This window comes from Gymnoscopelus braueri (genome assembly GCF_963280865.1).
Source record: "Gymnoscopelus braueri genome assembly, chromosome: 14".
Lineage (NCBI taxonomy): Eukaryota > Metazoa > Chordata > Actinopteri > Myctophiformes > Myctophidae > Gymnoscopelus > Gymnoscopelus braueri.
Genome location: NC_137619.1, coordinates 34,744,614 through 34,760,855, shown reverse-complemented (window position 1 = coordinate 34,760,855; position 16,242 = coordinate 34,744,614). Strand labels below are relative to the sequence as shown.

The 16,242-nt window shown below is 41.3% G+C and overlaps 1 protein-coding gene across 1 annotated transcript in view; it reads right to left on the bottom strand.

Annotated features, from left to right (window-relative positions):
* Nucleotides 1-2,296: 2,296 nt before the first annotated feature.
* shtn1 (shootin 1) overlaps nt 2,297-16,242 on the bottom strand; it is a 31,057-nt gene continuing 17,111 nt past the window's right edge. The window contains exons 8-16 of the mRNA XM_080449014.1: nt 16,063-16,157; nt 13,664-13,810; nt 12,002-12,155; nt 10,518-10,644; nt 8,878-8,960; nt 6,932-7,038; nt 5,486-5,536; nt 3,950-4,070; nt 2,297-2,447 (exon numbers count right to left, since the gene is read on the bottom strand). Coding sequence (XP_080305140.1) covers nt 2,338-2,447; nt 3,950-4,070; nt 5,486-5,536; nt 6,932-7,038; nt 8,878-8,960; nt 10,518-10,644; nt 12,002-12,155; nt 13,664-13,810; nt 16,063-16,157 — 995 coding nt within the window. The 3' untranslated portion in view covers nt 2,297-2,337. The remainder of the gene's footprint in view (nt 2,448-3,949; nt 4,071-5,485; nt 5,537-6,931; nt 7,039-8,877; nt 8,961-10,517; nt 10,645-12,001; nt 12,156-13,663; nt 13,811-16,062; nt 16,158-16,242) is intronic.

Genomic DNA, 16,242 nt, shown 5'->3' with positions numbered 1-16,242 from the left:
CACTTAGACAGGCGTTCACTCTGCAAATGTGTGATGCGTACCCTACGTGTTCGTACCGTACAACCATCACTCTGTGATCAATAAGATGTACTCAGGCTACACATGCAGGAGTAGCTTAGAGACTTGGCTCTGAGCAACCACAGCTTCCCATCAGGCAATTACTGTGTTTGACAATAAATCAAATGACTAACAAAATAGCTAAGATTAAGTGTTTCCCAGACACACCAAAAAAAGGGTGTCCCTAATTGCCAGTCCACTCAAGGGACAAAAAAAATTCAAAAAAATATACAAAAACGTTAAGTTGTATCGGCCAATGATGAGCACACAACAGAGGACCACACATTAGCCTTGCAGGGGGGGGGGGGGGTTGGCAGAGGGAAGAAAGGAACGCAGCATGGCTTTGTGTAATTACAGCTTTTGCTTTGATCGACAGAGTGTTTACCACCCGTCAATCATTGCCAACTTCTCTGACATCTCGAGCAGATGGCAATGGAAGGGATGGAGCTGCACGGCCACTGACACCGTTTTCTGTAACGAAGCTGGACGGTAAGACAGATGGTTTCAAAAGACACGACGAAGATGCTGTACTGTATGCTGGCATGCTGCTGAGGTTTGACTGTACTTCACTGAACATGGAGGCCAGTGATGACTCTTAAAACAAAAGTGCATGCCATGCCTATCTCTTTGTTGATCTCTCCTTTCAGTTTTCAGAGTAACTTAGCTTACATTAGCTGGTATTCTTGTCATTGACACTATCCCCTCAGTCATTATCCTACAGAATTCAGAATTAATCTCATCTTTCTTTGCCTTGAGAGAATGACAAGTGAAAAGAAAATATTTGACATTGGTACAACTGGCCATTTCCAAGCACATATCTGTGGTGCCTCTCTTTGATGACTCTCTTTTGTCCACAAAGTACACTGTTGAGGCTAAAGCCTCATTTACGCTTTGTCGCACGATAGTGTCGCTCCTCTAAAATAACAGATTTCCAAGTAATAATTCCCTAAAAATCAGTTATTTTCAATGAGCGACACCGCCTTGCAACAAAGCATAAACTAGGCTTAGTCTGCTTCCAAATAAAATTACAGAGCAACTTCCTCTGCGATTTTAGGAGCAGTCAAGTGATGAATCAAATAGTTACAATGTATGGAAACCAGACTCACAGTCTGATGAATCTCTTTGAAGAGGAAGGTGAGGCAAGGGACACTCTGCCACATTGAATTTCCTTCACGCCACGTTAAGAGGGGATTGGGACTCTTTCTCTGGGGTGGAAATTGCACCTTAGTGCTGAATGAAGCCCAAAGTCTTAATAAGCAGCAGCACAAAACGGCTGATGGTCACAGCCCACAGTTTGCAGCTCTCATGTTTCAACCCCTCATTCAGGAGTAAAAGTCTAGGAAATTTGACCAGGTGTCAAATGAAAACACCACAAAATGACAAAGGGCCCACCATTGTGACTAACTAACCGCAATGGTCATTGAGTTCTTGTTTTGTTTTGTTTTTTGAGTGCACAAGTTTATCCTTCTATTCATTCCACACCTATAACTATAGCTTAACCTTAAGAGTCACATGGCCTAACCCTGGAGTCCATTCTACAGCAGAATCAGCCAAACCAAGCCACTGTTTGACAATATGCTGGTTATAATAATTTAGTCTTCGACGAGGTCATGTGCTGCGACAAATAATTCACAACAATGCATGCTGAAAGATCCCAAACCCTAATGGTTTGGGCACCACAGTGGCCTATAATTGCTCACTGAGAGTCTGCAAGGTTAATAGTGGTCTAGACAGACAATTCAAAGATACTTTGCCTTGGCAGACGCTCAAGGCTATAAAAGGTTCTTGCGGTGTAAACAAAAATAATTATGTCCATAATTTGACCTCATATTCAATACTGTACGAAGTTGGGACAAAGCCTCGAAAGGTGGTTCCGGGAAAGTATTTTATTATGTCTAAACCAAATGGCCCAAAAGCAAATTTTTCATCTGCTCACTCCCAAATCAGGGCTGTAGAAACTGTGATGTCTAAAAATGACCAGGGAACAAATCTTGAAATAAAATCCCACCAACACTATGGCACAACTTATATTAACTCTATGTACTTCTAACAACCTTGGCAAACAACAATATTACACTTAAAAGGTATTGTGCCACACAACATGTTGAACCATAAAACTCGTATGAAAAACTCACATGATTAGTGATTAGCGAACTCCCGCTAACATAACATGACATTCTCATGGTTAAGGGGTTTATATCTTTGCTGAGGGTTAGACACTCACTCAAGTGCCCCAAAGTTTGAGGATGTGTCCCCACGCTTGGAGACAGCTGGGTGAGTCTAGCTGGTGGTGGAGCCCTGGAAGCCTTGTTTGCCAGGGTTCTGGGGCCGTCTGACCCTGGTGACATCCAGCACAGTGCTGGGGAAGGGACGGGGCGAGGACCATGCACCTGGACAAAGACACATCCCAGCATCACACTGGTGTCCACTTTTCAACAAATAGTTACTCAAATAGTCAAATCGTTAACTTTGTATAATTAAACCATTCAATCCGGGAACGCATCTGTGTTATTTTAAGATTTATTTGGCTATTAAAAAATAGCAGATATACAAGCTCATAGCGCGGCACCGAGTGCTGCGCTATGAGCTTTTAGATCTGCTATTTTTATTTTCATCGTGATTTTTTTTTGCAAATCTTTGAATATATATATTTTTAAAGCGAACATTTAAAAAATATTTTGTTCCAGGGACCTCCAGAAGCAAAGATGTAAGTTACAAATGTTTGCTTTAAAAAATATGTATTTAAAGATTTGCACAAAATTTCACGATTAAAAAAAAATGCAGATCTACAAGCTCATAGCGCGGCACGAAGTGTCGCGCTATGAGCTTGTATGACAGACGCGTTCTTGGATTGAATGGGTTAAGATCAGCGTAACTCTGGCCATCTCAGATTCAGAGTGAGCAGCCTATGTTTATGACATCTGTTAACAAAACATCACTAAACTGAACACAATCAGTCCATTACATATTAATCTCTTCCAAGTTCATAACATGTTCATAATAGGTCTATAACCATGCATGTCTTTTATAAAGCAGTAGTGGCTAAGCAATTTCTGAAAAGTTTTTGGATCATTTGTTGTGTCCGGGTAGCTCAGTTGGTTGAGAACTCGCCTTTGGACCACAAGTTTCTGGGTTTGATCCCAATCTCTTAACTGTTACACCCAGTTAAATACTGCATAATTTGTCAGCAAAACCTGTCAGTTGAGAATGTGTGATCTAAACACACAACCAAAAATTTTAATAACTATCAGTTGTATTCCAATCATCTACAGTGTATCAGTTCATAGAGCGAAGGGAAAGTGGTGACAGAACAACAAGGGCAACTACCAGAGGGGACTGTGAGGTACCATTCAGACAGAGTGTGTTTGTTAAAACAGTCTTCTCTGTTAGAGCCTCCCATCACTGGAATAGTCTCCCTACAGATGTAAGAGAGACCAACAACTATCTAACCTTCAAATTCAACCTTAAGAGATGGCTTAAAGCTAACCAAATTTGTAATCATGGGTAATTATCAGCTCAACTAATCACCGGTGTCTCATATTTTACTGTATTGTGTTGTCTTTTGTACTATGTCTTGTATTGTTGATGATTATGTCTGTTTTTGTATGGACAGCTATATCACCATTTTTTAACAGCCTGCTCAGGGACTGCAGATGAAAATTAGCCAACTCTGGCTAACTCTGGCTCATTTACGTGGATGTGATAAACTGACATGTTGATTAATGTGCACTGTCCCTGGTAAATAAATAAATAAATAAATAAATATCATGTATTTCTCTTGTGTATTTTGTTGTGATCGGAGGGCTGGAGCGGCCAAATGGAACAACAATTTACCCCCAGTGAACAGTGCTGGTTTTACAGAATGTTGTGTTCAAAGGAAAACAAAACTCACTATTGTCCTGTGTGGTCTCCAGTGCACCTCGTCGCTTCAACAGAATCCTCTCCAGCTCTCCGCTGCCGTTTGTTGACGGAGATTCTGCCTTCGGCTGGGGGGAGGACCCCTTGAAACTCTCCTGTACACAGTTTTCGACAAGAAAACAAACTCAGAGAGACAGTGATGGAAAATAATCAGGCAGTCTGACTATTTGCACTTCACTCGACTTGATTTTCAGAGAAACTCCTTCAGAGTTACTTGTTGTATTTTCATCACTACTAAGTTACAGCATGTTACTTTTTCCAGCGTTAACACAATGCATTACATTGCGATGTGTTGTAAGCTTGTACATCAGTTATTTTAGGCAAATGTTCAACTACTGTATTTTTACCAAATGTTTGCCTATCATTACATGCCCAGAATACATAAAGTGAGAATGTAACCTTTAATAAGACCTTCATCCCTGCAGATGTTACCATACGTAAAGTCATACTGTGTAACTTTTTCAATTAAAGGAGTAGTTCACCCAAAAAATGACTTATTTTCTATCAATTGCACACCCCATGAAGCCTTGAATCCATGGATTTATTTGTGTTTTTGTCGCATTCCAAAGCTAATAATTTGATTCCTGTCTCCTACCGGCTAATGTATCCGGTAGGAGACACAAAGTAGATTCTTTGTGTCTCCTACCGGAAATACACACGGTCATCAAATTATTGGCTTAGGAATGCCACAAAAACCAAAATAAATCCATGTATTCAAGGCTTCATGGGGTGTGCAATTGATAGAAAATAAGTAATTTTTTGGGTGAACTCCTCCTTTAAACAACATATTTCCTTGGTGTATTTTTCACAAAACACATTCCACACACTTTTTTGACAACTTCTCGGAACATTAGTAAACATTGCTTTTATTCGCGAGTGTCTGCCGCCGACACTCGCGGCAACGTGGCGTCGGAAATGTATTTTAGTTTTTTTCTATGTCTCTATGTTTGTATAAACTGCTGGACTTATGAAAACGAAATGTCTTGTGCACAGTGCCAGTAGGCCAAGACAGTACATCCACATAAGGTTTATTTTGTAATATTTAATAACAATAATAATAATAATAATAATAACTTGAATTTATATAGTGCTATTCAAAAACCCAAGGACGCTTTACATTAACAAAAATAAACCAAAAATAAAGGCCAAAAGCCTGAGTGAACAAGTTTGAAGGTATTTAACTTTCATTTTATAATGTAAGTGAATGCTGGCTGGATAATTCTGAACCGACTTCATTTCAGCAAAAGGTTACACATTCAGACACAATAAAGTTGACCTTGAACCTTTGCCACACTGTGGGATATTTCAAAACGTTACACTGACAAAAATATAAACACACATTTGTTAAACATAACTAACATAAACATAGTTATAAAACATATTGTTGCAACAGACCGTAAAGTCTCTTTTGTTGAGGCAACAAAACGGGGGCAGCTAGAAAATTATTTATAGTGGAAAAAAAGGTGGCTTGTGGCTGTGAGGACATTTGATTGTGTGAAAGTTCCATTACCATGATTCCTTTAAGTTCCTGAATGGCAGAATTAGAGGGCAGCCTCTCCATCTGATGAAAGGAAAGGAAGACAGAAAAGATGGGTTTGGTAAATAAACAGCATTTTGACACATTATACTTATTTTCCCTCATTTGGCACTTAGAGGCCTTTTATAATGGAGACGAAACACTGTAGACATAGGCACCAGTGTTCTCTTAAAAAAAGACTAAATGTATCAACACAGAGTCAGTCATGTCAATTTTCCCATCTTCACATTATTGATAATTACTTCCTACAACAGGCCTAATTCTATCTAATTTTATTGAATTGTCACGGTCGAGACGCACAAAGACTAAAAGATATCTTGGGCATTTATCACGTTTTATCAAAACAGACTACACATAGATAATTGGTTACACTGATGGATTTCTAAGTGCATGAAAACACTGAAAAGTGTTTAATTCTGCGGCTACATACTTTCAGATCTGGCATCCGGTGACTCTACTGTGGGACTCCTACTAAAGGGATTATGCCCTTTAAGGTAAAAAACTAACACAAAACTGTAGGGGTAAAATGTACAAAGCAGTGGTTCTCAACCTTTTCAGGATCAGGGCCCACTTGAAAACCTCAAAAGCGTTCGCGACCCCACCCATCTGACCAATGAACACGACTGCCAGATGTGGTCAGACGGGTGGGCCGCGAACGCTTTCTATTTATTATTATCAATCAATTGTGTTTATTATCACTAACATAGTATACTTTATTTTATATATATAATTTTTATCCCACGATTTTGTAACCCTTATTTTTCACCCAGTGCCAATTTTCTAAGTGATCCTGGGCGCTACACTCCCCTCACCAGCCTAGGGAGGCCAGGGCCGAGCTCATGCCTCCTTCAATGCATGAGAGCCAACTGACCTTCTTATCACCTGACAGGGGGGAGTTTCCCTGGTTGGACGTAGCGCGTGGAAGGAACACGTTATTCCAACCAGTTCCCTTCCCCTCCATCAGGCGCCCCGGCTGTCATGGTGGAGGCGGTATAGCGACCAGGATTACTACATGTTTTTGTGAGCGTATTAACTACCCTGAGAGACACGGGGAGAACATGCAAACTCCACACAGAGTAGGCCCTTTCGCCAACCCTACCTAGGGTATGAGCGCTGATGATGCGGAGGAGAAGACACGCCCCCAGCGCCCACAGCGTCCCCGGCGCCACCGTGCCCTACTAACATAGTATACTTTAAGTTCCTATTTATTGGTATCACAAAGAAAACCTTTTTTTTCCAAAGGTTTTAAAGGAAAAATACCATGACCTTTTAATGTTATCGTGTTTTTTTTTTACTTTTTTCGTGTTCATCTTATATTATTATCATTAAAATCTTAGTGTTTTGCCAATTATTTGGGGGCCCTCTTGCAGTACCCTCACGGCCCACAGATTGAGAACCACTGATGTAAAGAATGAATACCGGTGGTTTGCTCCTACTGGGTGACGACTGGCCCACGGGTCGAAGGTGAACCCCTTTCTTTATCCTCTGCATCATCTCATCCACTGCTTGCTGCCTGACGTCCGGCTCTGATAGAGCAAGAGAGAGAGAGAGAGAGAGAGAGAGAGAGAGAGAGAGAGAGAGAGAGAGAGAGAATAAGAGAGAGAGAGAGAGAGAACCCACACAAATCAGGCCTTGAACCCATTCAATCCGGGAACGCATCTGTGTCATTTTAGATTTCTTTGGCTACTCAAAAATAGCAGATCTACAAGCTCATAGTGCGGCACCAAGTGACGCACTATAAGCTTGTAGATCTGCAATTTTTTTTAAATCCTGAAAATGTGTGCAAATCTTTGAATATATTCTTTTAAAGCGATTTTTTTAAACTCAAATCTTTGCTTATTTTGAGATGGGGGTCCGCAGCCCATCCGTTTTCTAAATCCTACCAGTATGTTGCTATATCAGTGGTGCTCCAACTTTTTCATGTCAAGGACCCCCAAAATTATATGTATTTGGCCAAGGACCCCGATCTCAAAATATTTTGTTCCAGGGACCCCCCCAGAAGCAAATATTGGAGTTAAAAATGTTCGCTTAAAAATATATATACATTCAAAGATTTGCAGAAATGTTCACGCAATTTTGTTGTTTGTTGCAGATCTACAAGCTCATACAGTAGGTGCCACACTATGAGCTTGTATATCTGCTATTTTTTAATAGCCAAAGAAATCTAAAGTGACACAGATGCGTTCCCGGTCTTAATGGATTAATGGGATCAATAAGCATTGCAAACACATTCTTCTGCTGCTCCACTGAAAATAAATGGTTAACTGACTTGAAGGCAGTGGCTTTGTGCAAGACTATTTCTAGCACATATTTATGCAAGTTCTGTCGTGATAAATGTTTATTAATATATAATGAATAGTAACAATAACTCAAAGTGCCCAGTTTTCAGCTGTGTTATAATTACTGTTGAGCGTTGACCAAACAGCAAACCACAGAATTATTCTCTAATGAATTTGATCAATTTAATACTAATTAGACAACCTCCATTTAAAAGCTGGAAAGTAAATTTAAGTTCAAGTCCACATGTTTAATTCATTCTACATGGATAATAAATTAAATGAATAAATGAATACCGAGGACAATGGCAGAGCTTTAAATCATCATAGTACCAACAATGACAACTACTGAATGGTAGATAAGAGCATTGGGTGCAATACAAAACTTCCATAAAAATTCTAACTATACTGTATTCTAACGCAGTACAGTGAGGTATGAACTGCACCGCATGGTGAAATTATGACAATGGAATGATGACGTGTTGGAGGTTACGAGGATAAACAGAATCGTACCTATGTAACGTTCAATTGTTTTAAGGCGATGAGAGAAATACTGATATACAATTGATGCACTTATACACCTTCTAAATACTCCTTCAAAGTGTTTAAATAACTATGTCTAAGCCAAATGAACACTGCATTTATCTGGGAGTTAAATGCATTCTTTAAAACTGACTTTATACTGATAGCTAGTCCCATTTAAGAACAAGGATATCCCTGATATTGCAGTTTTTAGCTTTAGATTTAGCTAACTCTGAAGGAAGTATCACTAAGACAATAATATTATAATAAAAAACGCACATATGGGAATAAAATATTTGATACAAATATTACATTTGAGCACATATATTTTATGTAACCTGGTCACAGAAATTGTACTTATACTGTATACTTGTCATGGGGAAACAAAAGGGGAATATAATATTTGTGCTGTGCTAGTTTTGCACAAGCACAGCACCCATTCGAGTGTGATGAGGATAACAACTAGAATGCTGTCAATTGCCTTTATTGCACTGTGGTCGAACGTTAGCAAGAGAGATATCAAGGGAGATTGAAGTTATTACAGTAACAGATGTTTGTGTATTTTACCTGGTGTCTTGGTTGAGTCTTGGGTCACTAGTGGAATATCAGTACTGATGTCTCTTCTCTTCCGGATCAATGACAAAAGTGAGCTTAAAAGAGTAGTGAAGAATGATGTGAACAGCACCATGCATAATGAAGACAGATTTAAGGTGGTTTGATCAACTTCAAAACTCTTGTTTAGTGACACAACGGTGGTTCAACTGGTTAGTGCACTGAACATATCTCTGCTGTCCGGCAGAAACCAGCTAAATCCAAAATGTTAATTTTTCAGGAAATGACAAAAACAAAACAAAAAGGGGAGTTAGGAGGTTTTGTTCATCATTGATAAGTACAGCTAAATGGACCTCCAAGCTCATAATGAGGTTGGAGGTCAAAAGGGGGTGGAGCCTGGAGTCAGCAAAACCAGCAAACTAAAGCAGACTTAGCTGCGGCCATAGCTGAGTGGTTAGTGAGCCCGCCTAGGGAGCCAGAGGCCCTGGTTGCCCCAGGTATGATTCCAGGCTAGGCCAGCAAATGTGTCGATGAAATGAAATTTGTCCCTGAGCAAGACTCTTAACCCCTAATTGCTCACAGGCCCTCATTGGAAACAAGACCGTAAGGACTTTCATGAACGGACCTGTTAAAGGAATTATCCTAGCTGGTTTAGCAGAAAGTTTGAGGATCCAATGGAGTTAGCTGGTTTTGTCAGAAGCACATTTTAATACTTTCCATTGGTTCAATATTTTTTTAATCAACACACAGACGTAAAGGGTGTTCAATAGCACTGACTTATGGAAAACAATGCAAAAGCGGAAAAAAATTGAGTTAGCTGGTTTCTGCCGGACAGCAATGACAGGTAATTTCAAAGTCCCTGGATCAAGCTTGTAGACCTCTGTTACCTGTCCTTCCCCTCCCTCTACACTTACTTTCCTGTCAGTGAGTGCACGGGTGTATCCTGCTACCAATCAGCCTCTGCTTCCTCTCCCCACTGGGCCAGTCCAAAGATGGTTGATATAGAAAGCTCGACCACCCCAATTGGAGCCACTAGAGGCAAAATCGTTCACAAATCCTACAAATGGTCTCAACGGCAACGGCAGATCTCGCGGACGTCCTATGTTTACTGGTGCTAGATCCCACCAGAGTGTGTTGCTGGGACAGAGAAAGGTCGAAAGTTTATTAGTATTATTAGTATTATTAGTTTATGTCTCTGAAAAAAGCCATTTTAGTATGAAAGTCCTGGGAAGATTGTCTGGCTTGTGATTATTGGGTCCAATATTTAGTTCAGTGATCAAAGGGCTAAGAAGGATTCAGGAAGCTGTGTTCACGTTCACTTTTCCATTGGAGATAATACTCCAACCTGCTTCCAGTCTCCTATAAAGGCGGCCACCTACTTTACGCAGATACGGGAAGTAAACCGAAGATGGCATGTCTTTCTTTTAGTTTTTTTGTCTCGGGCCAGTCTGCAGCATAGAGTCAGAACACACAGAAAGGACACCAGGGAGGGAGCGAGGAACGTGGCAGAAAAAGGCAGGGCTGCGACAGGGTGCCCTTAAATGTGTGCTCCACCACTTGCTTTCAATTGCATCTCTCGCTGCACTCACTTCCATTTCTCACCTCACTGTCCTCTCTAGTAACAATCAGTGGGCAGTGTCTATGTTTCACCTTACCCCAGAGGGCTGGAAGCAGGTGCTGGGGGTGGAGGTGGAGGAGGTGGAGGTGGAGGTGGGGGAGGTTGCGGTGTCTGAGCAGCTGGAGGGTTGGTAGCGACCTGGAGCCTCTTCTGGAGTTCCTCGACTGGCCAATCATAGACATGACACACGAGTGACCCTCAGCAATGACCACTTAACAGCCAGTGGTGGACAGTAACTAAGTGAATTTACTTCAGTACTGACTGTACGTAATAAAAAACAATTAAAAAATGATCTTTGCTTGAGTATTGTAAGGTGTAAATAATACATGTACATTTTGTGACACCTGCATGCTGCAAAGTCTGTACAGCTGTTACTTCTTCCCAGAAAAAAAGTTTAATGAATCCAAACTAAAAGAGAATTTGTAAATAAAAAGTAAATCAAATCTATGTAATGATGTAATCAAATCTATTATAAAGATATTTCTTTTCATAATCACAAGCAATACCAAAACAGTTATTGTCATTGGGTTGGATAGCTGTAACTACATATTACCTCTGGGGCACTTGAGATGAGATAGACAGAGAGAGACAGAGAGAGAGAGAGATAAATGGCACATCACAATTATGAACGCACTTATTTTTTACAGCAACGCACTCAATGTCACGATTGATAAGATGACAGACATCCTTTTATTCACAATGGTGGATATACTCCTGTGGAGAGTTTTGATGCCCATGTGATGAGTTTGGATGAACTGCAGTCAAGCCGCTTAGCAGAGGGGAGATGACACTCAGATGACACCTGCGTGCCTGATATACTGTAGCTGGTACAATTAACAACAGCTGGAGCTTTCCAGCCACGTAATACGCACATAGTAAATTACATGGACATAGTGAATTTCACACGCTTGGTCTAGCCAGGCCATGCATTTGGTCATGGGTACGTATACTGGTGTGTTTGTATGTGTGCATTCAGTGTGTATGCGTGCTGTTTTTGAGCTATGATTAACAGAGACTGTAGCTCAAGACAGCACACACATTATGCACACACACAAACACACAGAGCGAGTCTGTGACAGAAACCTAATGCGCCACGGTTGGTCACTAGATCCACATCACCAGCGTATCAGACGAACGATCCAGCTTAAAACCGAACCGACCTATTAATAATAGGACTACATAATCTCACACTGTCGAACAATTAATTGTATTCAGTGAAAAAAATGGTGGAAAATATCTAACATTCCTTGGGGGTGCTACAGGGGTGCTATGGTCTTCTTGGGGGTGCCTCCATCCCCCCCGCCCCCATGCCGCCTATGATTACAGTAGGTGAAAACAACAATCGACATGACAGCTGGTCAGTTTTACACGTTTCAGGGCCATAGATTGAGTGAGTGAGAGAAAGAGAGAGAGAGAGAGAGAAGAGAGAGAGAGAGAGAGAGAGAGAGAGAGAGAGAGAGAGAGAGAGAGAGAGAGAGAGAAGACGAATCCTAAGCCACCAATAGGTTTCCTCCTCCTCACCAGTAAAATGCAGATCCTTGACCTCCACCTCTGCCTTGGAACACCTCGCACCATACTCCTTCTTCTCCTCTTCCAGGAGCTCAAGTTTTCTCCTCAGAGCCGTCAACTCCTTCTGAAGCTCACAGCTATTCAGCCTGTCTTCCATCTGCTTCACCTGGGGATGCACACACACACACACACACACACACACACACACACACACACACACACACACACACACACACACACACAGTTGCAGAATGGATGGCTTAACAAAGACCTTGTGGTCATGGTATTGGTGTGAAGTGACAGTCCTGAGTTCACTGTCAACATTTATCACTTCCATTCAACACAAACTACATCTGCTCTGTTACAACATAATTTTCTTTCACACCATTTCCTTCCGTTCAAAGCAAGGCTGGGTAACTTAAAGTAAGCAATACATTTGTATTTGTCAAAAGTATTTGATCATGTAAGAGCATTTATCCTTCTTCTGTTCAGCAACTAACATGTGGACCATACTGGGGACCCAGACGCTGGTGTTTCCCAACCCCCCTGAACAGAGCTTGTGTTCCTAAAATACTATTTGTTCCTACATTGAACCCAAAAAAATAATAATTGAGAAGTGGTTATTTGATTAATAAAAAATGGCTCGCTAATAATTTCTTAGTTAATAGAAAATAATTGATAGTTGCAGACCTACAACCAGCTAACCAATTACAATGCGACAGTCCCTCTGGGTTATGGGATCGAAGAGGCTGAGGCGGCCCTCCCTCTGGGTTATGGGATCGAAGAGACTGACGCGGCCCTCCCTCTGGGTTATTCGATCAAAACAGCCAACAGGAAGCCAACAATAATAAATGCAGAAAAAACTAAACTAAAGCTCCAAAACGTAAGTAAATCTGGGGTTGGCTTTTACCCTTTGGCAAGAATTGAAGGGAAGGATGATGAGGAAGAAAGACACAGAGGTGATCTGTTTTCTGTTGGATTTTATGGCTTGTGTTTACAAGCATACTACTCAGCATGAATTAAAAAATTCACCATCTTGCATCAAACGACTTTGCATCTCTTAGCTGTGCAATGGAGTTAAACAAATGTGCAATGGAAAATTATTTGCTTTCCTGTTACTTTTTCTCCAGCTACCATAGCTACCATACTTTCAAGACAAAATTGTTCGGTTGGGAATCATTTCTGAATGATAGCTCTCAATTTTCTGCTAAGTTGCAATGGTTCGCTGCCAGTTGACATAAAGTCATTCATTCGCCAACGGGAGTTCCTTTAACAGTGTTAATTGTTTTATTAAATGGAGCGATGGCTCACTGCCACCAGGAGAGATCAGCGATCCCACTCATGTATAATTATTCTCCATCAGTGCCAGAGGAGGCAGGAGGAAACCAATGTTCCTTTTCTGGCAGGTCACTCCTATTGGTGCCCTGTCACAGCCCCTGATAATATAAAAGACTTTCTTCCACGCTAAATGGCTTGAAAAATTATACTTTTTGCGAGAGAGACAGGGGTGGAACAATCAGTCGCAAAATCCTTTTTTTCTCAGAAGATATTTGAGCTATTTAGCCTTCCTAATGAGTTACAAGTGAATCATTTATCATTATTAGGTAGTGGCTCCTATCATACCCATGACCATTCTGGTATAAGGTAAAAATGGGAGGTCTACTCTGGACACACCTGCTGCTTGTGCTCCAGCCTTTGGCTCTCCAGGTCTTGGGTAAGGCCGGTGACCTCGGTGAGGGCCATCTCCAGGGCCTGGCTGGGCATGGCACTCTGCATCAGGATCTGACTCTCCCTGTTCAGCTTCTTCTGCTCCACTAGCATCTGGATGACACACAAGTTGTCATGATATTGCCGCCTTTATAGGAGGCAAATGACATGATACAGAACATCTTCCCGGAAGAAAATAATAGCACATAACCGAAGCTACTGAGAGACATTTAAGTACAAGAAAACACCTGACAGAACTGTGAACTACAGAATACAGCTAAAGCAACGAGGAGCCCAAATAGAGCCTGATTTCAGGGACAGTAACACACAGTGGAGCACAACCTTATAGGTTAGAAGATGGAGATATACGTAGATCCTGACTCATGTGACAGAGGAGGGAACCACAGCTTCAGTACCACAGAGAGTCCTCCATATACAGCATCGTAAGTCTAATTTATACTTCATCACACAATGTATTGGTTTTCAAAGTGAAACTGGTTTTCAAAGTGAAAATCATTACTGCCACGGTGTTGTGTGACAAAGCATAAATTTAAGCTTAACTGATATTTAAGATATGCTGTGTAAAAGACTTAGAGATCTGAGCTGTGGAACATTCCTTTTCAGGCATTTATAAGCATTATGTTTTGGAATTCATTTATTGTGACATGCCAAAAACAGCGAGTGTCGTTTTGTTGAATGCATACATATGCTTATTTTATATTCAAATAAAAGTTGCAGCTATGTTTAATTATAATTCTATAATTCTGTCTTTATCCTGAACAGGTGCTATATCAGAATGTAATGATTGGCAGGTGGGCTGATTATGTCATAGCTTCCCTTCCCCATTCATCTGCACCAACTGCAATAGAGACTGTGGCCCTCATTTATCAACGCGGTGCAGACCAAATAATGGGCATACGGCGAGATCACCGCAACTTTCTGCATTTATCAATATATCCTGACGTTGGTTTCAGCCTACCGTACGCTGAGATCTCACGTCTGGTCGAGACCAGTTGTTGACGTTGGCTGCACCCGTTTATTCCATCCTAGACCTGCGGAGCAGCATTGTCTGACTGTCTGACAGGCATCTGGACGCATAATCCACTCCTAAATGTATATCTACACTAATAAATAATCCCTGTGAAAATATAACATTTTATAAACTAATTTAAACAAACTGCTTTAACAGTCATTCAGCTAAGCTTGCAGATCTGGCTGCATTGTCTATTTGAAAATAGCAGATCTACAAGCTCACAACGGGTTGCATCGCAACGTGTTGTGAGCTTGTAGATCTGCTATTTTCAAAATATACGAGCACTTCTGCGAGCGCATTTTCGGGAGTTTAGACCGGCGCAGCGGCGCTGCTGTTATATTTTCATGGCCACCGGAAGATCAGACATTTAACCCACGGTCCAACACACACCAGCCTTCATCCATTAATGTTCTCTCCAGGCTATCTCTCATTAATGTGGCGCGGCACGGGACTCGCCCGCCCGACGGTCCAAGTCTCACTGGGAAATGGGAATAGCCTTGACTGCTTTATTTTAGTGTAACTCGAACGCGCACTGCTCGGTATGGGTTAAATACATTAATATACAAATGTATTCCATTCATGGCGAAGTGGTATCATAATCTGTCATTCATGTAAGCTACTAGCCTACTTGATTGACAAAGATTGTACCGTTACGCAGTTGGGCTTCAAGTAGGTGTGTGTGTGTGCGTGTGTGTGCGCGTGTGCGTGCGTGTGCGTGTGACTTGACAGGCAGCGAGGCGAGGCGAGCCGGCGAAACTCTTTCTTATTGGCTTCCCATGCTTTATTTGGTCGTATTCTGGTTCTTCATGTCGTAAAATCAGGGTGTTTCGAGAATATTTAAGGGCGTGTTATTTAAATGACGCTCGGTTTCAGCCTTGACATTTATCAAGGCTCTGACCCAATGTACGCTAGTATTGGCTGTATAGGATTCGTTGATAAATGTGACTTCGACGTTGGTGTACGGCCGAATATGGAAAAATATAAGCCGGTTTTATACGCTCCGTTGATAAATGAGGGCCCCTCTCACTCCAGATTGGGCTGTACAGCCACAGTCGTCGCTGCAAGAAAAATTGACCCCTCAGGCGCAACCCATCGTCATCACTGACAGACGGATGCCTATGATGAGCTTTGAAACAGAATTAGTGTTTGGTGCCTAAGCTGTAATGATGAGACATGTTCTCATGTTCTGTGGAGTAGGACTGCAAACAAAGCAGCATATTAATCTCAGTAAATAGTGATACATCAAATATCCCTCCAAAATTGGTAAGCTTATTATCAGTAAGTAAGAAAGAGAGAGAAAGACAGACAGAGATATGTGGTTGAGAGAACTTACTTCTCGGGCAAAGTTCTCTGCCTTTGTCCTCAGGTCTCTCTCCAGGTCCAAGTTGTCCAGTAAAGTCTCATACTCTTCCACGGCAAACTGAGATACTAGACAGAGTGATATCTCAAGTTTCACGATCACAATTTTACCTCCACCTTTTCATAATTCATTCGATATTCTCTACCTTTTGAC